The sequence below is a fragment of the Gorilla gorilla genome, chromosome 5 (assembly GCF_029281585.2).
Source record: "Gorilla gorilla gorilla isolate KB3781 chromosome 5, NHGRI_mGorGor1-v2.1_pri, whole genome shotgun sequence".
NCBI lineage: Eukaryota > Metazoa > Chordata > Mammalia > Primates > Hominidae > Gorilla > Gorilla gorilla.
This window is the reverse complement of record NC_073229.2, coordinates 48675921-48701556: the sequence shown is the minus strand read 5'-3', so window position 1 is coordinate 48701556 and position 25636 is coordinate 48675921. Positions and strand designations below refer to the sequence as shown.

The 25636-nt window shown below is 49.2% G+C and overlaps 1 protein-coding gene across 1 annotated transcript; it reads right to left on the bottom strand.

Annotated features, from left to right (window-relative positions):
- Positions 1–20248: 20248 nt before the first annotated feature.
- MUC21 (mucin 21, cell surface associated) lies at positions 20249–24511 on the bottom strand. The gene is made up of 3 exons (XM_019028714.4): positions 24451–24511; positions 20962–22226; positions 20249–20643 (listed from the first exon to the last, which is right to left on the bottom strand). The coding sequence occupies exons 1-3, from the start codon at positions 24509–24511 to the stop codon at positions 20449–20451; spliced, it is 1521 nt and encodes a 506-aa protein (XP_018884259.3). The 3' UTR covers positions 20249–20448.
- Between the last annotated feature and the right edge of the window lie 1125 nt (positions 24512–25636).

Here is a 25636-nt window from a genome sequence, read left to right as displayed (position 1 = left end):
CATACATTTAATTATTGCAAAGAATGTAATTTCTACCATATTGTAAATGTAGACATTGAAATAATAAAAGTTTTTACTACTCTTTAAAATGTTTCCAGTAGACTCTAAATACTAGCAGCATCTCAATACTCATCATTATCCTTTTTTTAAATTTTATTTTACTTTAAGAGATGGGGGGGGTCTCACTATATTGCTCAGGCTGGTCTTGAACTCTTGGGCTCAAGCAATCCTCCCACCTCAGCCTCCCAAAGTGCTGGGATTACAGACGTGAGCCACTGCACCTAGCTTCCATTATCCGTTTGAATAACATATAAGCAAGCTCTTCCTCAATAGTCTAGGTTTTTAAATGGTTCCTCCTGCTCTATGAACTTATAGTTCCATTTTACTTTCCCCATATTATTCTACTGGTCTCTCTCCATATATCATATTAAATACCAGTAACATAAATATTCTACTGCTATATATATATAACAGTATGTCTAATTAATAAACCTTATCTCTTAGAGCAGTTTTGGGTTCACAGCAAAATTAAGTGGAAAGTACAGAGGTCCCATAGACTCCCTGCCCCTACGCAAGCACAACCTCCCCACCTCGTTGACGTCAGGGTTTACTTTTGTATATTCTATGGGTTTTGACAAATGTACAATGACCGGCATCCACCATTGTAGTATCATATACAGTAGTTTCACGCCCCAAGAGTCCTCTGTGCTCCACCCATTCATCACCCCACCCTCATAACCCCTGGCAACCATTGACTCTTGACTGCCTTTATAGTTTTGTCTTTTCCGGGATGTCATATGGTCTGTAATAATTTTTTGCTTGAAAAGCTTTTATTGTTCACCCTGTCATACTCCTCTGCATCAAAAGATATGTTTATAAACTTCTAAAAAATTTCCTGTGCCTTGTAAGACTCTGTGTTCAATTTATAGCCTCCAGTAACTTTTTGGTGAATTAAGCAAAAATGCTTCTCTTATGATATGTTTTTCCATATTTTCAAGAAAATATGAATCATTAACTTACCTAACATTTTTTATTTTTCATTTTTTTGAGACGGAGTTTCGCTCTGTCGACCAGGCTGGAGCGCAGTGATGCAATCTCGGCTCACTGCAACCTCCACTTCCCAGATTCAAGTTATTCTCTTGCCTCAGCTTCCCACGTAGCTGGGACTACAGGTGCCTGCCACCACGCCAGCTAGTTTTTGTATTTTTAGTAGAGATGGGGTTTCACCATGTTGGTCAGGCTGGTCTCAAAAGCCTGACCTCAGGTGATCCACCCGCCTCCGCCTCCCAAAGTGCTGAAATTACAGGCATGAGCCACCTCGCTTGGCCAACTTACCTAACATTTTAAAAATAACACAACTTACAGAGCGCTTACGAAATGCAGGACTATTCTAAGGCTTCACGATAACCCCGTGAAGTGGGTACTATTTTCACTCTCATGTTTACAAATATGGAAACTGAGACCCAGAAGAATTAAGGAATTTGTGGAAAGTCACAATGAAATTGGATTTGAAACCAGAAATTCGAGCTCCACAATCTGTGCTCTTAGCTGACATGCCGTATGGCCTCTCTATGTGTCTTTTATCTTAAGGTGTAACATTAATGAGTTGGAGCTTACAACATCTTTCTCCTTGAAATCATGCCAAATACACAATTGTTACCTAAACCCAGAAACTAGTGAACAGGAAGCTCTTTCCCCTTACAGAAAATGGTGTACAATTCAGGGAAGTGTGCTTCATAGCACATTGCTTTGTCCCAGCAAGTTGTTGACAAATCTTGAATATTCTAAAATAGGCAGACAGACAGATAAGGTGGGTTGGCTGCCATGGGATTTTTCTCCTTGGTTAAATAAGCCACTGCCTCCTCTGTTCTTTCTGCTGATTCTGCTCTTGCTCCAATCTCATGAGATACTCCCTCAAGAGGGATGCCTTTTTAAAGAGTGGATGGAAGAGAAGAGATTGTTAAAAAAAAAAAAAAGAAAGAAAGGAAAAAAAGAAGTTTTTATTACTCCTGTTACTTCATTCTACAGTGTATCTGCGTAAATAACATCTTAACACATGCCAAAATTACCAGTTCCTTACACTCCACGTAGCCCTTCACAGGAATTCATATGAGGCAGGAGAAAACAGGAAGTCCTACTCTGGGTATATGATCCCTAAATTAGAGGTGGTTTTTGAGGTATCCCTTTACTAAAAGGCTTTATTTGACACCCTGAAATATTCTACACCCTGCGGAAATGTGGTAATAATAATATGGGAGCTACAGAGGAAATGTTGGATGTTCATCAAAGAAGAGTCAGAAAACTGTAGCCCTGACCACAGAGGTGCCCTCAGACAGATCAGTTCTAGGCAACAAGCACATACGGAAGTTGAAGATCTGGAAAATGGTCCCCATGAAACAACCCACGCCTGCATAATACTCTTCAGGAAGTCTTTATGTACGCCCAAGATGTGGGGGCACAGATGCCATGTGAAGATCATTGTGCTAAATCCACGGTGCAAAGGCACAGGTCTAGATGGGCAGCCCTTTAACCCTGTCCACTTCCTGGACTTTTGCTTGGGTCACACATGCTTGGTGGGCTGGGGCTTTGTCACATTACAGGAGTAGGTGTATTCCATGACGAAAGCTGGGTAACGATGCTTCCAAACTCTACCTGCACACCCCAGTTGCTGGGAGTAATGAGATACTCACAGCATAACTATGTGAATCAATCACAAGGTAAATTGCTCACCAGGGATTCCCCCCTTTTCTCCTTAATCTAGCTCAAAATGCCCATTCATTTGAGTCATTTGTTGTTTATTTTTGGAAACATTTTTTTAAAATTTGAGACAGAGTCTCACTCTGTCACCCAGGCTAGAGTGCAGTGACATGATCTCAGCTCACTGCAACGTCCACCTCCCAGGTTCAAGTGATTCTCCTGCCTCAGCCTTCCAAGTAGCTGGGACTACAGGCGCGCATCACTGCGCATAGCTAATTTTTGTATTTTTAGTAGAGACAGGGTTTTGTCATGTTGGCCAGGCTGGTCTCGAACTCCTGGCCTCAAGTGATCTGCCTGCCTCAGCCTCCCAGAATGCTGGGATCACAGGTGTGAGCCACCATGTCCGGCAGGAAATAAAAATTTTTATTTACATAATGTGCCTGGTAAAAATTTAAGAGCTGTATTGAGCTATAATTTACATACCATATAGTTCACCTGTTTAAAGTATATAAACCTGGCTGGGCAAGGTGGGTCATGCCTCTAATCCCAGCACTTTGGGAGGCTGAGATGGGTGGATCACCTGAGGTTAGGAGTTCAAGACTAGCCTGGCCAACAGTGGTGAAACTCCATCTCTACTAAAAATACAAAAATTAGCCAGGCATGGTGGCACTCGCCTATAATCCCAGCTACTTGGGAGACTGAGGGAGGAGAATCTCTTAAACCTAGGAAGCAGAGGTTGCAGTGAGCCGAGATTGCGCCACTGCACTCCAGCCTCGGTGACAGAGTGAGATTCCATCTCAAATTTAAAAAAATAATAAGAATAAAATAAAGTATATAAACCAGTGGTTTTAGGCCGGGTGCAGTGGCTCATGCCTGTAATCCCAGCACTTTGGGAGTCCAAGGTGGGTGGATCACCTGAGGTCAGGAGTTCGAGACCAGCCTGGCCAACATTGTGAAACCCCATCTCTACTAAAAATACAAAAAAAAAAAAAAAATTAGCTGGGTGTGGTGGCACGCGCCTGTAATCCCAGCTACTCCGGAGGCTGAAGCAGGAGAATCACTTGAACCTGGGAGGTGGAGATTGCAGTGAGCTGAGATCACGCCACTGCACTCCAGCCTGGGCGACAGAGCAAGACTCCGTCTAAAATAAATAAATAAATAAACCAGTGTTTTTTAGTATATTTACAGAGTTGTACTTTTTGAAGCTTTTCATTGACAGACTCAAATCTTTTTTCTCTATTCCAGCTCTTCTTTTTTCCCTTCTAATTCTTCTCTTCCATTTCGTCTCTTTTTCTCTGTTTTGAGCCTTATTACTTGCACATTAGTCTTCCTGGATCTATCCTCCAAATGTATTATATTTGCTGGGTGATTTTTATTCCTTTATAATTGTGTCTATTTGAGTTATTTTTCCCGCTTGCTCTTCTGGATTACTAGCATAATTCTCTATAATGGCCAGCCTCTTTCAATTTGTCTATTAAAATTTGAAAATACATGTTTTACTATTTTTTTAAAAAAATGATCTAGTTGGACACCCTTGCCTGATCTTATTTCTTTTCATGCTTTTCCACATAAGGGTTTCCACAGTTCCTATCAGTGGAAGGCACCTTTTCAGGGTGTTCAACTTGTCTTTCCCTTCTGGTTTCTGGATCCCTTTAAGTGAGCAGATGATGATGATTGCCTGCATATGGCTCAGCGTGGCCTCTCTGTTCCTCAGTGAGCAGGGGCATGCAAACCTTCCCCCAAAGACTGAGGGAGCTGAGAGGCTGTGGAGACAAAGTGACTCCATCTTGGATGCTAATCTGCCATGTTGACTTCTGATTAACCCAGGTCCCATGAGTCACATGGGCCTCCTCATTCCTACTTTATTTACTGTTCTTGGTAAGGACATGTACTTACTGTAAATCCTGTCTTCGTTTTTTGTTGTTTTGTTTTTAGAGACAGGGTCTTCCTGTCACCTAGGCTGGAGTTCAGTGGTGCAATCTCAGCTCACTGCAGCCTCTAACTCCTGGGCTGTAATGATCCTCCTGCCTCAGCCTCCCAAGTAGCTGGGACCACAGGCACATGCTACCACTCCCAACTAATTTTGGTTTTCTTTTTTGTAGAGATGAGGTGTTTTCTTTCCCAGACTGGTCTCAAACTCCTGTCCCCAAGCAATCCTCCCTCCTCTCCCTCCCAAAACTCTGGGATTACAGGCATTAGTCACCACATCCAGCCCCTGCCTTTAGAACAAAGCAACCTTGATATTATGGCACAAATTATAGGCTACGACGCACATAACATTCCTGCCTGTTCTGAAAGGTTGCTTTTAATTGTCTCTACAGGAAGTATACACCCTTTCTGGGGTAAGCCCTGGGTCTGGGGGGTAATAGGTGTGGCGATCTACCTGACTTGCTGCCACCCAAGACTACACTTCTGTCTGTAAATTCCCCAGCAAATCACCATTTACTGACAAACTGGATCTATCTGCCTTGTTTTTGGTTTCTCAGCTCCTTCAGCGTTTGGGAGCCACTTTACATGTATGACCCTTTCATGGAACAAAGGCTGAATAAAATAACAGGCTAACAAATCCAGTTTCTCAGAAACTTTGAACCAGGACTAAAACAGAAGCCACGTCTGGGAGAGCTGCAAGACGATGGACACTCCAGAAAACATCCTTTCTATAGCAAGGTTTTAGGGTAAAATATATGCAGCTAGTCACATCTCAGACTTTCTTGCCAAAACCCATAACCACTGGGGAGGTTAAAGAAGCATGTTTGTGAAGGGTTATTTATGCAGCAGGCACTGTTTGAAGACTTTGCTGCAGTGCACTTTGCTATGCAAAAGTGGACCACTGGTCATCATGTGTCCAGAATTGGTGGGTTCTTGGTCTCACTGACTTCAAGAATGAAGCCCCAGACCCTCGCAGTGAGTGTTACAGCACTTAAGGTGGCGCGTCTGGAGTTTATTCCTTCTGATGTTCGGATGGGTTCGGAGTTTCTTCCTTCTGGTGGGTTCGTGGTCTCGCTGGCTCAGGAGTGAAGCTGTATATCTTCACGATGAGTGTTACAGCTCATAAAAGCAGCATGGACCCAAACACTGAGCAGTAGCAAGATTTATTGCAAAGAGCAAAAGAACAAAGTTTCCACATTGGGAAAAAGACCTGAGCAGTTTGCCACTGCTGGCTGGGGCAGTCTGCTTTTATTCTCTTATCTGGCCCCACCCACATCCTGCTGATTGGTAGAGCCGGGTGGTCTGTTTTGACAGGGTGCTGATTGGTGCGTTTACAATCCCTGAGCTAGACACAAAGGTTCTCCACCTCCCCACCAGATTAGCTAGATACAGAGTGTGGACACGAAGGTTCTTCAAGGCCCCACCAGAGCAGCTAGATACGGAGTGTCGATTGGTGCACTCACAAACCCTGAGCTAGACCCAGGGTGCTGATTGGTGTGTTTACAAACCTTGAGCTAGATACAGAGTGCCGATTGGTGTATTTACAATCCCCGAGCTAGACATAAAGGTTCTCCACATCCACACCAGACTCAGGAGCCCAGCTGGCTTCACCCAGTGGATCCCGCACCGGGGCTGCGGGTGGCGCTGCCTGCCAGTCCCGCGCTGTGCGCTCGCACTCCTCAGCCCTTGGGTGGTCGATGGGACTGGGCGCCCTGGAGCAGGGGGTGGCACTCGTCGGGGAGGCTTGGGCCGCAGAGGAGCCCATGGAGGGGGTGGGAGGCTCGGGCATGGCGGGCTGCAGGTCCCGAGCCCTACCCCGCGGGAAGGCAGCTAAGGCCCGGTGAGAAATCGAGCGCAGCGCCGGCGGGCTGGCACTGCTGGGGGACCCAGTACACCCTCCGCAGCTGCTGGCCCAGGTGCTAAGCCCTTCATTGCCCAGGACCGGCAGGGCCGGCCGGCTGCTCCGAGTGTGGGGCCAGCCAAGCCCACGCCCACCCGGAACTCCAGCTGGCCCGCAAGCGCCGCGTGCAGCCCCGGTTCCCACTTGCACCTCTCCCTCCACATCTCCCTGCAAGCTGAGGGAGTGGGCTCCGGCCTTGGCCAGCCCAGAAAGGGGCTTCCACAGTGCAGCGGTGGGCTGAAGGGCTCCTCAAGTGCCACCAAAGTGGGAGCCCAGGCAGAGGAGGCGCTGAGAGCGAGCGAGGGCTGTGCCGACTTCCACCACGCTGTCACCTCTCAATGGCAGCTTTGCTTCAAAATGGCGTCCCTGTTGCCATGCAACAGGCTGTATTCCTACACTCCACCTCTCAAAACTGGCCCTGACAATTTCACGTGCTCATCTCTTCCATGACAGTCCCTGGGCCTAAAGGGAGGACCCTTGATAGTGCATAGCTTTAGCAGCAGTGCGTTGGCTCCACTGGAGGCAGATAACACAGCAGCAGTAAAGGCTCAAACAAGACAGTAAGGAACGTACGAGTACAGCACCTAAACCAAGAAGCAGCTTCTGCCACCAGGTGCCCCAGGACCCAAACCAGCTGTGAAGCCAATTATTCAAAGTAGAGGTCTGAGAGCTTGGTTATGTGGGCTTTTATATCAGTCATTAATTTAGCGATATTAACTGATTCATCAGGAATATAAACACAGCAGTTTTTCCAATTGCACAAGTGCCCCCTTGTGCAGCGTGAGTATATGTAAAGCCTGGTAATTTGGGAGGACAGACTTCCTCATGACAGTGACTTCCATGTTTAAAAGAGAGATTCCCATGCAGCTATCATTTAAAGTTTTCTTTTTTTATTTTTTATTTTTTGTAGAGTTTCTTTTTTTTATTTTTTGAGTCAGAGTCTCGCTCTATCACCCGGGCAGGAGTGCAGTAGCACGGTCTTGGCTCACTGTAACCTCCACCTCCCAGGTTCAAGCAATTTTCCTGCCTCAGCCTCCCAAGTAACTGGGATTACAGGCATGCGCCACCACGCCCAGCTAATTTTGTTATTTTTTGTGGAGATGGGGTTACACCGTGTTGGCCAGGCTGATCTCGAACTCCCGACCTCAACTAATCCACCTGCCTTGGCCTCCCAAAGTGCAGGGATTACAGGCTTTGTAGAGTTTCTATATGCCAGATAATATCTTCAATAATCGGATGAGGAAGACAAATGGAGGCCAAACAATCATACCAATAAAAAACAGATCAGAACCAGTGGGATTTCAAATGAGGGAGATTGATAGGCTTTGTAGTGTGTGAACTATTCAGTCTGTGCCCGTGTATAATCCAAAGAACGTCTTCCTAAACATGCAGGGGGTAACCAAGGCCATAAATTGGTACCACATATCCAGGAAGTTCCATTTGGGGCCAACCAAAAGATTCCTGCACACAGTGTCTGTTCTGTAACATGCCCAATGCGTATTTTATTATATTATAGCATAGTATATAAATATCAGTCTCTTGCTATCCATCACATATCGCTTGTGCAATTTGGCCAAGTATCTTTAGAATGATTCATTTGTTCCCAAGACTGAGGAGCAAGTTGACTAACATGGCCAAAAGATGGAATTAACCAAATAAACCCAGCCTGTTTTTGGGTATCAGGTTGTTTTGTTCTTTATCTAGGGTGTTGTCACTCTCTAGCAGGAAATAGCCTATCCAGCCTGGGGCTATTTGTCGTTCCAAGCTCGGTGTGTTTCCTCCTTGGTAGTATATCTGCTGGCATCTTCATGTGCAAAATACACTGGTTGTCAATGAGGTCTGGGAGCAAGCAAAGCAGTCGTCTCAATTACCCCTATGGGAGCAGTGGTAGACTTGGTGGACCATTGTCCTAGACGGTCACATGGGGCAGGCGTCCCTGCTTTGGCTGAATTTAAAGAAATAAAGGTTGGAGATAACACATTCATCTGCCTATGCAAGGTAGGTTTCCCAAATTAGAGTTTGAATTTGTGCTTTCAACAGACTGGTATTTCTTTCAATTAACCCTGCTGCTTGGAGGTTCTATGGGAGATAAAAGTGCCATAGTGTATCATGTTTCCTGGCCCAGTCCTGCATGTCATATCCAGCAAAATGGGTCCCTCGGTCACTGTCAATGTGCCAGGGATATCCATACATAGTACTGAGAGCCTCTAAGCCTTTAATAGTACTGACTGGATTAGCTTGCTTATAGGGAGAATCTTGCAGCAGTCCAGTAGCAGTGTCCATGCAGGTTAACATGTATTTATTTCCTTGGCTTACAGGGACAGTATCTAAATAATCCACTTGCCAATCTGTTACATGGTGGACAGCCTTCTGAATATCTGAATATGTCCTGCTCGATATGATCTACAATAGAGAACATGGTAAATAATTTGTAAGAGCTGTTGGGAGGGCACTATATATTTTTTGTTGTTGTTGTGGAGAGGGGATCTCGATATGTTGCCCAGGCTGGCCTCAAACTCCTGGCCCCAAGCAATCGTCCCACCATGGCCTCCCCATGTGTGAGCCACTGTACCAGGACTAGGTCACTATATATATATATATATAGTCACTATATATATAGTCACTATATATAGTCACTATATATATAGTCACTATATATATAGTCACTATATATATAGTCACTATATATATATATATCGTGACTATATATATATATATATATATATATATTTTTTTTTTTTTTTTTTTTTTGAGACGGAGTTTTGCTCTTGTTGCCCTGGCTGGAGTGCAATGGCATGATCTCGGCTCACTACAACCTCCACCTCCCGGGTTCAAGCAGTTCTCCTGCCTCAGCCTCCTGAGTAGCTGGGATTACAGGTGCATGCCACCACGCCCAGCTAATTTTGTATTTTTAGTAGAGACAGGTTTCTCCATGTTGGTCATACTGGTCTCGAACTCCCGACCTCAGGTGATTTGCCCGCCTCGGCCTCCCAAAGTGCTGGGATTACAGGCATGAGCCACCGTGCCCAGCCTGGTCACTACATTTTAAGAGCAATCCTGCTTCCTTGACTGTCTCCCAGCCTACTCTTGCACTTCTGTGACCACTTTTGTTATGTACCCAGGTCAATAGTTCAGAGGCCTGAGCTGGCATGATGTTTCTATTTTTTTTAGGGTTTTAGCTTCCATGTTTTGTGGAACTGAGTGGTTTTTTTTTTTTTTTTTTTTTTTTTTTATTGATCATTCTTGGGTGTTTCTCGCAGAGGGGGATTTGGCAGGGTTACAGGACAATAGTGGAGGGAAGGTCAGCAGATAAGCAAGTGAACAAAGTTCTCTGGTTTTCCTAGGCAGAGGACCCTGCGGCCTTCCGCAGTGTTTGTGTCCCTGGGTACTTGAGATTAGGGAGTGGTGATGGCTCTTAACGAGCATGCTGCCTTCAAGCATCTGTTTAACAAAGCACATCTTGCACCGCCCTTAATCCATTCAACCCTGAGTGGATACAGCACATGTTTCAGAGAGCACAGGGTTGGGGGCAGGGTCACAGATCAACAGGATCCCAAGGCAGAAGAACTTTTTCTTAGTACAGAACAAAATGAAAAGTCTCCCATGTCTACCTCTTTCTACACAGACACGGCAACCATCCGATTTCTCAATCTTTTCCCCACCTTTCCCCCCTTTCCATTCCACAAAACCGCCATTGTCATCATGACCCGTTCTCAATGAGCTGTTGGGTACACCTCCAAGACGGGGTGGTGGCCGGGCAGAGGGGCTCCTCACTTCCCAGTAGGGGCGGCCGGGCAGAGGTGCCCCTCACCTCCCGGACGGGGCGGCTGGCCGGGCGGGGGGCTGACCCCCCCACCTCCCTCCCGGACGGGGCGGCTGGCCGGGCGGGGGGCTGATCCCCCCACCTCCCTCCCGGACAGGGCGGCTGGCCGGGCGGGGGGCTGACCCCCCCACCTCCCTCCCGGACGGAGCGGCTGGCCGGGCAGAGGGGCTCCTCACCTCCCAGTAGGGGCGGCCGGGCAGAGGTGCCCCTCACCTCCCGGACGGGGCGGCTGGCCAGGCGGGGGGCTAACCCCCCACCTCCCTCCCGGACGGGGCGGCTGGCCGGGCGGGGGGCTGACCCCCCCACCTCCCTCCCGGACGGGGCGGCTGGCCGGGCAGGGGGGCTCCTCACTTCCCAGTAGGGGCGGCCGGGCAGAGGCGCCCCTCACCTCCCGGACGGGGCGGCTGGCCAGGTGGGGGGCTAACCCCCCCACCTCCCTCCCGGACGGGGCGGCTGGCCGGGCGGGGGGTTGACCCCCCCACCTCCCTCCCGGACGGAGCGGCTGGCCGATCAGAGGGGCTCCTCACTTCCCAGTAGGGGCGGCCGGGCAGAGGCGCCCCTCACCTCTCGGACCGGGTGGCCGGCCAGGCGGGGGGCCGAACCCCCACCTCCCTCCTGGACAGGGCGGCAGGCTGGGCGGTGGGCTAACCCCCCCACCTCCCTCCCGGACGGGGCGGCTGGCCGGGCAGGGCGGCTGGCCGGGTGGGGGGCTGACCCCCCCCACCTCCCTCCCGGACGGGGCGGCTGGCCGGGCGGGGGGCTGACCCCCCCACCTCCCTCCCGGACGGAGCGGCTGGCCGGGCAGAGGGGCTCCTCACTTCCCAGTAGGGGCGGCCGGGCAGAGGCGCCCCTCACCTCCCGGACGGGGCGGCTGGCCAGGTGGGGGGCTAACCCCCCCACCTCCCTCCCGGACGGGGCGGCTGGCCGGGCGGGGGGTTGACCCCCCCACCTCCCTCCCGGACGGAGCGGCTGGCCGATCAGAGGGGCTCCTCACTTCCCAGTAGGGGCGGCCGGGCAGAGGCGCCCCTCACCTCTCGGACCGGGTGGCCGGCCAGGCGGGGGGCCGAACCCCCACCTCCCTCCTGGACAGGGCGGCAGGCTGGGCGGTGGGCTAACCCCCCCACCTCCCTCCCGGACGGGGCGGCTGGCCGGGCAGGGCGGCTGGCCGGGTGGGGGGCTGACCCCCCCCACCTCCCTTCCGGTCGGGGCGGCTTGCCGGGCGGGGGGCTGGCCCCCCCACCTCCCTCCCCGATGGGGCGGCTGGCCGGGCGGGGGGCTGGCCCCCCCACCTCCCTCCCGGACGGGGCGGCTGGCCGGGCGGGGGGCTGACCCCCCCACCTCCCTCCCGGACGAGGTGGCTGCCGGGCGGAGATGCTCCTCACTTCCCAGACGGGGTGGCTGCCGGGCGGAGGGGCTCCTCACTTCTCGGGCAGGGCGGCTGCCGGGCGGAGGGGCTCCTCACTTCTCAGACGGGGCGGTTGCCAGGCAGAGGGTCTCCTCACTTCTCAGACGGGGCGGCCGGGCAGAGACGCTCCTCACATCCTGGATGGGGCGGCAGGGCAGAGGTGCTCCCCACATCTCAGACGATGGGCGGCCGGGCAGAGACGCTCCCCACTTCCCAGATGTGATGGCGGCCGGGAAGAGGCGCTCCTTGTTTCCTAGATGGGATGGCGGCCGGGCAGAGAGGCTCCTCACTTTCCAGACTGGGCAGCCAGGCAGAGGGGCTCCTCACTTTCCAGACTGGGCGGCCAGGCGGAGACGCTCCTCACTTCCCGGACGGGGCGGCAGCCGGGCAGAGGCTGCAATCTCGGCACTTTGGGAGGCCAAGGCAGGCGGCTGGGAGGTGGTTGTAGCGGGCCGAGATCACCCACTGCACTCCAGCCCGGGCACCACTGAGCACCGAGCCAACCAGACTCTGTCTGCAATCCCGGCACCTCGGGAGGCCGAGGCTGGCAGATCACTCGCGGTTAGGAGCTGGAGACCAGCCCGGCCAACGCAGCGAAACCCCGTCTCCACCAAAAAAATACGAAAACCAGTCAGGCGGGGCGGCGCGCGCCTGCAATCGCAGGCACTCGGCAGGCTGAGGCAGGAGAATCAGGCAGGGAGGTTGCAGTGAGCCGAGATGGCAGCAGTACCGTCCAGCCTCGGCTCGGCATCAGAGGGAGACCGTGGAAAGAGGGGAGAGGGGAGAGGGGAGAGGGGAGAGGGGAGAGGGCGGAACTGAGTGGTTTTTATGTGCAGTCACCTGAAATACAGTTAAATCAGCCACAAGGCTTTGTGGCTTTTTCCGTATGTCGTGCCACATGTTCATGCCCCATATAGGTTTGTGCATAATCATCCACTTTTCTTGTTCCTATTGAGCCAGCCACATAATTAGGCCTTTGAATACAGCTCAGCTATCAGTGCAAAGAACCAGGGGCCAGGCTCATATGTGACTATTAACCAGGCCGCTTGCAACTCATCCCACTGGCTCCTCTGATGCCTACCTGTATCAAACCAGATTGTATCAGTTTGTGGCTGTGTAGCAACAGCGGTCCAAGAACAGTGGTTTCCCCTGCTGGAGTCCTCTGTACACCAAGCATCATCTGGATGCTTACCATGTCAGGTGCTGGAGTTGGAGAGGGTCAGGTGGTATCCTTTGTTTGTTCACGTCGTAACAGAGCCTAATGCAGTATGTAATTCTGGGCTTAAGGGACTCATTGCTAGCATTCTTCCTTGTTGCAAATAATCATGCCATTTATTCAAGGTAGGTGTTGGGGCTACAGCGGAGGTGGGTTGTTTAAAAATCCTTCTAACCATCCCTTGATTGGTAGACCTATTCTCACAGTCGTGGGAAGGGTCTTTGTTAGCAGTTCCACCTGCTGTAAAGCATTCTCTACTACTAGCACTTCTTGTTCAACAGGAGAGTATCTGGTTTCGACTCCTTTCTTAAAGAGACTGATTCCCTAGACTGCGGTTGCCATAAGGCCCCACTCATATCCTCAGGAGCAGCAGTAACATCCAAAGTCCTAGCCGTACCCTCCAAAGGGGTGCCTAAGGCCTGTGCCTGCTGTACCAGCACTTCAGCCTGTTCTAAGCTTCCTGCTGTGGCATGTCCCAGGCCCAATGTGCCCCTTCTCTGATAAGTCTGTATAGGGATCTCAAAAACTGTGCTAGGTGTGGGATGAATACGCTCCAATAACCCAAAAGACCCACAAATGTTTGGATTTCTTTGACTGTTTCTGGAGTTGACATTGTTGGGCTTTGTGAATTATTGCACCCAGTATCAAAGGAGTGTTACCCAACCATGTAACCCCTAAAAACTTCACTGTGGGCCGAGTGCAATGGCTCACACCTGTAATCCTAACACTTTGGGAGGCCAAGGTGGGCGGATCACAAGGTCAGGAGTTCGAGACCAGCCTGGCCAATATGGTGAAACCTCATCTCTACTAAAAATACAAAAGTTAGCTGGGCATGGTGGCAGGTGCCTGTAGTCCCAGTTACTCGGGAGGCTGACGCAGGAGAATCGCTTGAACCCAGGAGGCGGAGGTGGCAGTGAGACAAGTTCGCACCATTGCAATCCAGCCTGGGTGACAGAGCGAGACTCCGTCTCAAAACAAAACAAAACAAAACAAACAAACAAAAAATCTTCACTGTGGGCCCTGGGCCTTGCATCTTCGGAGGATTGATGGCCCATCTCCATTCCATAGATGAGCACCCAATACCATAAGACATTACTGCAAACCAAAACAACATGGTACTGGTACAAGAACAGACACATACACCAGTGGAACAGAATAGAAAACACAGAAATAAGACCACGCACCCACGACTATCTGATCTTCAACAAACCTGACGAAAGCAAACAATGGGGAAAGAATTCCCCGTTCAATAAACGGTGCTGGGATAACAGGCTAGCCATATGCAAACAATTCAAACTGGACCCCTTCTTTACACCTTACACAAAAATTAACTCACGATGGATTAAAGACTTAAATGTAAAACCCAAAACTATAAAACCCTGGAAGACAACCTAGGTAATACCATTCAGGACATAGGCATGGGCAAAAATTTTATGACGAAGATTCTGAAAGCAATTGCAACAAAAGGAAAAATTGAAAATGGGACTTAACTAAACTAAAGAGCTTCTGCACAGCAAAAGAAACTATCAACAGAGTAAACAGACAACCTACAGAATGGGAGAAAATTTTTGCAAACTATGCATCTGACAAAGGGCTCATATTCAGCATCTATAAGGAACTTAAACAAATTTATTTTAAAAAAGCAAACAATTCCATCAAAAAGTGGACAAAGGACATGAACAGACACTTCCCAAAAGAAGACATACATGTAGCCAACAAACATATTTTAAAAAGCTAAACATCATTGATTATTAGAGAAACGCAAATCAAAACCACAATGATATCGTGCCATTGCACTCCAGCCTGGGCAATAAGAGCGAAACTCCATCTCAAAACAAACAAACAAAAACCCACAATAAGATATCATCTCATGCCAGTCAGAACAGCTATTATTAAAAAGTCAAAAAATAAAAGATGCTGGAAAGGTTGTGGAGAAAAAAGAATGCTTATACACTGTTGGTGGGAGTATAAATTAGTTCAGTCATTGTGGAAGACACTGTGGTGATTCTTCAAAGACTTAAAGACAGATACCATCTGACCCAGCAATCCCATTACTGGGTATATACCCAAAGGAATGTAAATCATTCTGTTATAAAAGCACATGGACGTGGCCAGGCACGGTGGCTCATGCCTGTAATCCCATCATTTTGGGAGGCTGAGGCAGGTGGATCACCTGAGGTCAGGAGTTCGAGACCAGGCTGACCAACATGGAGAAACCCCTGTCTCTACTAAAAATACAAGATTATATGGGCGTGGCGCCACATGCCTGTAATCCCAGCTACTGGGGTGGCTGAGGCAGGAGAATCGCTTGATCCCGGGAGGCAGAGGTTGCAGTGAGCCGAGATCGCACCATTGCACTCTAGCCTGGGCAACAAGAGCAAAACTCCATCTCAAAAAAAAAAAAAAAAATGCATGCATGTGTTCATTGCAGTGGTATTCACAATAGCAAAGACATGGAATCAACCTAAATGCCCATCAGCGATAGACTGGATAAAGAAAATGTGGTATATATACATCATGGACTACTATGCAGTCATACAAAAAGAACAAGATCATGTCCTTTGCAGGGACATGGATGGAGCTGGAGGCCATTATTCTTAGCAAACTAATGCAGGAACAGAAAACCAAATACCGCATGTTCTTGCTTATAAGTAGAAGCTAGAAGCTTATAAGTAGAAGTAGACACATAGAGGGGAACAACACCCACTGAGGCCTATCAGAGGGTGGAGGGTGGGAGGAGGGACAGGATCAGGAAAAATAACTAATGGGTACTAGGCTTAAGAGCTGGGTGATGAAATAACCTGTACAAAAAAACCCGCATGACACACATTTACTTATGTAACAAACCTGCATATGAACCCCCGAACTTAAAATAAAAGTTAAAAAAAGAAAAGCTATGGCTGCAGCACAGTAAAAGCTTCAGCGGCTGACATAATGCCAACAAGATAACAAAACTAGAAGAAAAGACGGGAATGCGAAAAAAGACAAGACTCTTTCATGGGCTTTGTGCTGGGTGGATAATAGTTGCACTTATTGGGAGGATAATAATTGCACTTATTTCAGCATACCCCCTGGACAATATGAATCATTTAATGTTGACAACGCCATGTAGGGGCAGGAAGTTGTAGGGGCTCCCATTTTCTTCCTCTCTCAAGAACAGTCTTCACTACATGCACCTTCGATCTGAATTTTTCCACTGAAGTTTGCGAAGTCTTTCCTAACAGAATACCTGTGCCTAAAATGTTTTCTGGAATAAGAAAAATAAACACCACATATGGGGTGGGGGAGCTTCCCCAATACCTAGATGTATTAAAGTCCTTCTCATCCAGATCGTTTGTCCCCATAACCATTGATGGCAGACCATTGACCAGGGTGTATTTATGGATTTCCATGAATTAAAGTATATTCTGCCCTAGTATCTACTAAGGAAATAGTCTTCTCCTTATTTTTTTGAGAGGAACAGTAAATGGTGAGCTCAATATGGGGCCTCTGGTCACCTGCAACGTGGGGTTGACCTTGGCCCCACTCCTAATCTTGGGCCCAGCATGGAATCCCCCTCTGATAGGCTGGAGTATTAGAATGAGGGGTTGAGTCATCTTCCTCTTCTGCTAGAGGGGCAGAAATGAAGGGACAAAACAGCCCTTCAGTCTGTACTTCCCTCCATAGGCTACTAACACAGCATTTTTCATATTTTCCATATTTTAACATTTTTTACATATTTTTTTCTCAGAATTTTTCTGCTCCCAATAAGTCATGCCACATTTGCCTGTTCTTGACTCCAGTTGGTCGCTTTCCCTTATTTTCCCCCTTCTTCCTGTGGAGCATTATCTTTCCCCTTTGTCAGCCCTTGCCGGGTTACAAAGCACACCCCGTCCCTAGCTTTCTCAGTAGCTCCCGAATCTGTGATGGCTTCTCCTACGTCATATACATCTTTTTTTTTTTTTTTAAGACGAAGTTTCGCTGTTGTTGCTCAGGCTGGAGTGCAATGGCATGATCTCGGCTCACTGCAACCTCCGCCTCCCACATTCAAGCTATTCTCCTGCCTCAGCCTCCCAAGTAGCTGGGATTACAGGCACCTGTCACCATGCCCGGCTAATTTTGTATTTTTAGTAGAGACGGAATTTCACCATGTTGACCAGGCTGGTCTTGAACTCCTGACCTCAGGTGATCCATCCACTTCGGCCTCCCAAAGTGCTGGGATTACAGGCATGAGCCACCGTGCCCAGCCCTTTTTTTTTTTTTTTTTTTTGAGACGGGGTGTCACTCTGTTGCCCAGGCTGGAGTGCAGTGCCCCAATCTCAGCTGACTGCAACTTCTGCCTCCTGAGTTCAAGCAATTCTCCTACCTCAGCCTCCCAAGTAGCTGGGGTTACAGGCACACCACCTAGCTAATTTTTGTATTTTTAGTAGAGATGGGATTTCACCATATTGTCCAGGCTGGTCTTGAACTCCCAATCTCAAGTGATCCGCCTGCCTCGGCCTCTCAAATTGCTGGAATTACAGGTGTGAGCCCCTGTGCCTGGCCTTCCCACATCATATACTTCTTGTCCCATTTATAGGACTCAATAACATCAGCCAAGGGTTGTGCCATTCTCCTGGTGCACCCTTCAGCAATTTATTTTTCATCCCTGCAGGAAAAAACTGTTTTAAGTCCTGTGAGAACCCAAACATAGATGACTTGACTCATTCCTAATTCTTGGAGAAGCCCTTGGGCCTTTTCTGTTGACTGCCAGGAGGTCATCCTTCCCGGTAAATTTCCCTCATTAGGTCAAGCCTCCCTCATAGCTAGAATGAGCCAGTCCATAAGCTATGACTCCCTTGCGTCTGCCTTGCCCTAATGCTTCTGCAGGGCTGCATGGGTGGTGATGTTACTCATTTTTTCTGCTTCTCCTGTTAAGGAAATATCATCAGCCCCTGTGTCCCACAATCAGACCGTCCAAGCAGCCAGGGATTCCCTCGGTAGTTGTTTAAAGGCCTTTGCAATCTCTAAGAGTTCTGCAGCGGTAGATTCCCTGACAGTGAGAGTCTCCTGTATCAGCTGACCCCCGTTTTGCTGCCAATGTTAGGTTTCGCTTTCCTTTGCATGAGACAGCGAACTTGCCAATGATCCCCATCCCCCTCCACACCTGTGACTTCTATGTCATCAGTCTTCCTCTTCATAACAATCCCAGGGATTCCAAGTTTTCACATCCCAGTTGGGCTTTCTCATGAGAGCTCTGATTTTTGGTCATTTCCATATCTTTCGCCCTAGGTGGACAAATCTACATGCTAACATTTCAATTTTTGTCTCTTGGTCTTCAGTTTTGTTTGCTAAGTTGGATGTGAGGAGAGACATGGAGAGGTACACGTCTTTTTCTAGTTGCAATTCCTTCTCTAGACATTTAATTTTGGCTTCTGCTGCTAGCCGGATCTTCATTGCCAAAAGAAGCACCCAACCCTCTGCAGTGGCTATTGGCCGACCGTCCGTACTCCAGTGCACTATGCGGCTTTCAGTTAATAACTGCTCTAGGCCACCTGGCATTTTCAAGGCATCCCTGCACTCACACAGAAGTACACAGGTATCGAACAGTTGTGCCATCCAACCCTACACAGACGTGGCTGCCGCCCTGGGGTTTCCTTACAGATGCTTCATTCTCCTTACCCATTCCTTGTTCTCCCAGCTACTGGCTGGGGGATCACCAAATGTTCTACCATGAGCAGGTCTACACAAACCTACCCCTAAATGTTGAGGGGAAAAGAGATCAAAGAAAGAGACTGACAAATCCAGTTTCTCACAGAGAAATATTTAATGGAGTCTTCCAAAGAGAAGTGATGTCTGAGGTGGCCACAAGATGGTGGATTCCCGCACTCCCTCTCCAAAAAATATCCTTTCTAGAGTAAGCTTTTAGGGGAAAACATGTGCAACTGGTCACATCACAGACTTTCTTGCCGAAACCCATGACTGCTGGGGAGGTTAGATGAGCATCTTTGTGAGAGGTTAATTATGCTACAGGCATTGTTTTAAAGCCCTTGATGCAGAACACCTTGGTATGCAGGAGTCAGACACTGGACATCTGGCGAGGTGCAGTGGCTCACACCTGTAATCTCAGCACTTTGGGAGGCCAAGGCAGGAGGATCACTTGAGGCCAGGAGTTGAAGACCAGCTTGTGCAACAAAGTGAGGCCCTGTCCCTACAAAAAATTCTAAAAATTAGCCAGGCATGGTGGCACACGAAACTGTAGTCCCAGCTACTCAGGAGGCTGAGGCAGGAGGATTGCCTGAGCCCAGGAATTGAAGGCTGCAATGAGCTATGATTGCACCACTGCAAAACTCCGTCTAAAAAAAAAATGGCCATTGTGGTGGTTTAACTTCAAGATGGTATCACTCTTACCATGCAACAGGCTGTTTTCCTATAGCCACATTGGTAAGATCCAACTCTTTGGTTTGCTGACACTGGAGAAACCCAATAAGTGGTGGAAGATGGAGCAGTTTCTACTGCTGTAAGTTGGGGTGAACCCACCAACAGACTGCTAATTCTCTGCTGAGGGCTTTGTCCCAAGTAGGAGCCCTCCATTACCTTGTGGGCTCAGAGCAACTTAGCCTCCAAAGCAGCTCCCCTCTGTCTTCCAAGACCTGGAGGACCCTCTTCCCTGGACTCATGAAAGGGATACGTGCAGCTCTTCTGGGCGGGGATTTATGAGAATCTCGGGTCTTTGCAAGAGCCTCTTGGAAGATTCGACCTCAGCAGGCCAGAAAGTCTTTCCCTTGGGAAACCAGGGAGCACTCAGGGAGGTGAGTGTCACCAGCTCCTCCACCCTGATGGGTAGTCAGGCCTGGAGCACATGGAAATACCCTGGGAACCTCAACTTCAAGTGAATATGCGCACCCCCCTCCCACCTCCCCCCCCCCCCCCACACAGAGCAGGTAGTTGTAACGCCTCCACCTCATCCTGCTCTTGGCTCTTCATGTATCACAACCTAATCTCTGTGTACCACAGGCCTCATGCAGGAGCCCATAGCATGCTGGCACCCGCCCTCCCTCCTTATCTCTCCCAAGTCAATTCTCCAGCCAATCGGGGTGTCTCAGAGATACAGGGACCTTGCCCGGGGCAAAAAGGATTAGAAAATGCAGACACACAGATAAGAATGAGGTCTTTGGATTTTACTGTGGAGATTTTGAATGCCAGACGGAGTCCAGATTGGAGGTTTTCTCCTATAACTGAGTCCATCTCAGAGCTAGACACCCACCCCGGGGCACGCACAGCTTCTCTTTGTCGTGTGTATTAGATGAGATGTATTTATTTCTTAGCTAAATGAGCAATATAGTATTCTCTTTCCAGTGTCTGGTAAAGGCAAGAAAGGTGAGGAATGCCTTCTTCAAGATTTTCAGGATCTCAAACAAAGCTGGGAGGGGTCTCCTGGGATGAATGAAAGGAAACCAGGTCTTGGGTGCCCAGGTCTCTTCCTTCCTGAAGAATGCGGCACTTGCTTCCGGGGCTGCTCAGGGCCCGCTGTTCCTCCCGCTCATCTCCATGGCTATCGAGGATACTGGTCTCCCCCAGAACCAGTTAGGACTCCACCTGGGCCTGTGGGGGGCTCCATGATTCCCTCCAGGGCCTGGGCCAAGGCCATGGTTGAGGCCATGAGGGTGGTAGACAGCTGTGTTAAAGGTGTTTCTCAGGGACAGGCTGTTTCTCTAGAAAAAGAAGAGTCAATAGTTTCAGAATTGCATCCCTGTCTCCCACGCCTTTACCACGTACGCCTTCTGGAATCTTCTCCCACTTCCAACCATACTCTTTACCGAGTTCTCCTTTCTCCAGTCCTTTCTGTGGCCCCCTTTTCCCGCAGGTCAGCAGCTTCCTCTGCATTGACCTACCATGTCTCTGTGTTACTCTCCCCTGATCTCCCTTCCTCCCTACCCACCCCTGACTTGAGACCCCTTCTATTCCCACCCATTTCCTTGTGTTTCTGCTGCTCCTTCCCCCAGGCATTTTCTTACATATTAGGCACTCACCACACAGAAGAAGAGCCCAGCAAAGAGCCCCACGGCTGCCACAGCCGAGACCAGGGTGATGAGGAAGATTTCCCATGGCACCAGGGACCCACCAGGCTTCGCCTCACTCCCTGCAGTAGATGCACTATGGGAAGTTGTGTGCATTCCAGTCAGAGCTGCTGTTCCAGAGCCTGCAGAGGTCACACTGGACCCAGAGTTGGTGGCTGTGCCGGCCCCACTGGACGCTGCGCTGGACTCAGAGTTGGTGGCAGTGCTGGCCCCACTGGAGGGTGTGCTGGAGTCAGAGTTGGTGGCTGTGCTGGCCCCACTAGACACTGTGCTGGACTCAGAGTTGGTGGCAGTGCTGGCCCCACTGGAGGTTATGCTGGACTCAGAGTTGGTGGCTGTGCCGGCCCCACTGGAGGTCGTGCTGGACTCAGAGTTGGTGGCTGTGCCGGCCCCACTGGAGGTCGTGCTGGACTCAGAGTTGGTGGCTGTGCCGGCCCCACTGGAGGTCGTGCTGGACTCAGAGTTGGTGGCTGTGCCGGCCCCACTGGAGGTCGTGCTGGACTCAGAGTTGGTGGCTGTGCTGATCCCACTGGACACTGTTCTGGACTCAGAGTTGGTGGCTGTGCCGGCCCCACTGGAGGTCGTGCTGGACTCAAAGTTGGTGGCTGTGCCGGCCCCACTGGAGGTTGTGCTGGAGTCAGAGTTGGTGGCTGTGCTAGCCCCACTGGAGGTTGTGCTGGACTCAGAGTTGGTGGCTGTGCTGGCCCCACTGGAGGGTGTGCTGGACTCAGAGTTGGTGGCTGTGCTGATCCCACTGGACACTGTTCTGGACTCAGAGTTGGTGGCTGTGCCGGCCCCACTGGAGGTCGTGCTGGACTCAAAGTTGGTGGCTGTGCCGGCCCCACTGGAGGTTGTGCTGGAGTCAGAGTTGGTGGCTGTGCTGGCCCCACTGGAGGGTGTGCTGGACTCAGAGTTGGTGGCAGTGCTGGCTCCACTGGAGGTCACACTGGACCCAGAGTTGGTGGCTGTGCTGGCCCCACTGGAGGGTGTGCTGGACTCAGAGTTGGTGGCTGTGCTGATCCCACTGGAGGTTGTATGGAACTCAGAGTTGGTGACTATGCTGACCCCATTGGAGGTCACACTGGACCCAGAGTTGGTGGCTGTGCTGACCCCACTGGAGGTCACACTGGACCCAGAGTTGGTGGCTGTGCTGGCTCCACTGGAGATCACACTGGATCCAGTGTTGGCAGAGGTGCTAGTCTCATTGGAATTTGTTGCTGAAGAAATCATATAATGACAGATATATATTGTGTATATATACTTTCTGCTTATTGCTTGGCTAAATTCATTACATAATTTTATTTAATGCTCACTATGGTGCTATAACATAGATGCTATTATTATCACCAGCTGAGATGAAGAAATTGAGGCTTAAAAATGTTGATACTGGGCTGGGCACGGTGGCTCACGCCTGTAATCCCAGCACTTTGGGAGGCCAAGGTGGGCGGATCACCTGAGGTTGGGAGTTCGAGACCAGCCTGACCAACATGGAGAAACCCCATCTCTACTAAAAATACAAAATTAGCCGGGCATTAATTCCAGCTACTCGGGAGGCTGGGGCAGGAGAATCACTTGAACCCAGGAGGCAGAGGTTGCGGTGAGCCGAGATCGAGCCATTGCACTTCAGCCTGGGTGCCAAGAGCAAAACTCCGTCTCAAAAATAAAAAATAAAAAATAAAAAATAGTTGACACTGGCCCAAGTTTACACAGCTAGTGAGTGGTGGAACAGGAAACTGAACCCAGGCTACTAAATCCGCACTTGTGGAGACTAAGCTAAGTCAACCACCCACCCACAATGCCAGAGTTACATCATCTAGTTTCACTGGTAGCTAACCTTTTTCCACATTCTGCTATGCAAGATACAATACAGATATAAAGTATTATAAAAGAATTATAGGACTAGGTGAAACTAGTATATATTGATCAATTTTTTTCTTAAGTAGTATTGCTTCCTTCTTGGAAAATATTTCTCAGAATAATATTCAGAACACACTTATATCAGAATTACTTAAGGGAGCATGTTGAAAATATTCTTAAGCAAATCATTCCAGACTAAATGAATTAGAGTTTGAGATGGGGCCCAGGAGTCTGCATGTACAACAAGAAGCCAGGTGACTATATGCATTCAAGTTCCAGGGGCCCTTGATCACTATGGCCAAGGCTAGAGAAGAACGAGTTATATGTAGCTCAAATACGTAAGAACTCCCAGGATTAAGGGCTGTAAACCAACGTCTAAAGGTAGAGGGAAGGCTTTTAACTTCTTGGAGGCTTGGCTGGAGTTAAGGTTATGTCAAATTTTTGCCCTTGATTTCCCAGAAGGATGAAGACATTCAACCTCCCCAGCCTGTACGTGGGAAGCTGACGTGGAATTAGGTGTAGGGGTAGGAGAGAAATTGAGTTTGTAGAATATAGAAGAGTGGTATTTTATTTTATTTTATTTTATTTTATTTTATTTTATTTTATTGTTTATTTATTTATTTGTTTTTGAGACGGAGTCTTGCTCTGCCGCCCAGGCTGGAGTATAGTGGAGCAATCTCAGCTTACTGCAACATCCGCCTCCCACGTTCAAGCGATTCTCCTGCCTCAGCTTCCTGAGTAGCTAGGATTACAGGCATAAGCCACCTCGCCAGGCTAATTTTTGTACTTTTAGTAGAGATGGAGTTTCACCACGTTGGCCAGGCTGGTCTGAAACTCCTGGCCTCAAGACATCCACCCGCCTTGGCCTCCCAAAGTGCTGAGATTACAGGCGTGAGCCACTGAGCCTGGCCTTATTTTATTATTTTATTTTTTTGAGACAGAGTCTCACTCCGTCACCCAGGCTGGAGTGCAGTGGCACCATCTTGGCTCACTGCAACCTCCGCCTCCTGGGTTCAAGCGATTTTCCTGCATCAGCCTCCTGAGTAGCTGGGAGTACAGGGACAAGCCAACACACTCAGCTAATTTTTGTATTTTTAGTAGAGACAGGGTTTTGCCACGTTGGCTAGGCTGGTCTTGAACTTCTGACCTCAATGATCTGCCTGCCTCACCCTCCCAAAGTGCTGGGATTAAAGGCATGAGCCACCGCGCCCCGCCAGAAAAGTGACATTTTAAAAGCAGCCAACTCTTCTTGTTCTTAATATTTAAAACCCCAGCCATATCACACAGGTTGTTACCATTTTACAGATGCAGAAATTGAGGCGCAGAGAAGCAACTGACCTAAAGTACACAGTTAATAGATGGAGCCATAATTCAAATGTAGGCAATGTGAGACCAGAGCCCAATTTTAACCACTGTGTCTGACTGCTTCCTGCATGACATACATTGTTAGGCTGAAGTGATTAGAGTAAAATGATGATCCTCACTCTATGGAAGAGAAGCAGAGCTGGCCCCAGTAGTGGTCACATTTCTCTCCCAACTCATCAAAGGTTCTCAGACCACCCGATTTTAAATAAAATCACTCACCAGCTTCTAAATGCAATAGTAGACCAAACATAAGGAGAACATTTCCTTTCTGCATCTTCATCTGTCTCTTTGTGGCTGGAAAGCAAGATGCCTGGGTCCTAGATGTACCAAGACTTTAGAGGGCAAAGAACAGAGGATTCTTGAGAAAGGAGACTTGAAGGTGAAGAGATAAAGGCTGGTGCTTCCAGGAGCGTGGGTCTCCTACGTTTGTGTTCCTGGGAAGAATCTTGGACTCAGGCATGGGCAGCTGGATGCCTGGGTTCCTTAGGCTTCCTCCAGGCAATGTAGTTGCCTCTTTCTCTGTTGTGAAAGAGCTGCAGGGGCCTTTATAGCTTCATATGGTCTGAGGAGGGGTGGGGCAGTTGACCTGACAGTCTGCCAACTACAGGCAGGTGACAGAACGATACCAAGCCTGGGACGGAATAGAGCGGGGGTCAAGAGGAAGGTGAGAAAGGAGAATGACATGACCACACTAGGCAGGGTGCTGGGCTGGGTTGCAGCAGGAAGTAGAATGGGATGAGGAGATCATGGTTGTCAGAGTGGAAGGGACCCACCCTTTGAAGCAGGGATCGGGTTAGAAACCTGTTCCAGCTCAATAATTTGTTTTCTGGTCAGGAAGTCCTGTGGGCCTGCTTTAGCATGAAAGAAGCCCTAATGAACTGAGCCAAGAGGGTAGGACCTCACATCTCTACAGCAAACAGTAATAGGGGATGGAAAAGAGACCAGTAACTAGGACTCTGGGCTCCTGGGTTACGGGCAGAAGACAAATGGAGTGTTACTGAGTATGCAGTAGGCACTCAACAATGCACATTGAAGGAACAGGGGAAGAGAGATCCAGAAGACATAATGAAGAGAGATAATGAAAACATGTTTGGGGTCTCTGGGGCATGAGAACCGAGGGTGTGGGAGAGTATTGAATACGCCCCCTGTCAGACTCATAGCAGGAGAAGGAGGGTAGGGTCTCCTTCTGACCCTCAACCATAGGAGCTCCCCTCTGTTTTGTTTTTGTTTTCAGATAGCTGTATAGGAGCCTTTCCACCCTGAGATCCTTCTGATGTGCCTTAGCATCAGTTCAAAGGAAGCATCTCTCAGGAGAGTACACACCTCAGGGAGAGACACAGTGCCATATCGGGACACAGTCTGATGGGAGGAGGGAGATCAACAGTCCAAGTCCTGGAGGAGCCTT

What these genes read in the sequence shown, in the direction of transcription:
- MUC21 (XM_019028714.4), bottom strand. Translation starts at nt 24,511, where the DNA reads ATGAAGATGCAGAAAGGAAATGTTCTCCTTATGTTTGGTCTACTATTG. An exon ending in ACTATTGCATTTAGAAGCTG is followed by an intron (nt 22,227 to 24,450) that starts GTGAGTGATTTT and finishes TGATTTCTTCAG; the next exon opens with CAACAAATTCCAATGAGACT. An exon ending in CTGGGCTCTTCTTCTGTGTG is followed by an intron (nt 20,644 to 20,961) that starts GTGAGTGCCTAA and finishes TTCTTTTTCTAG; the next exon opens with AGAAACAGCCTGTCCCTGAG.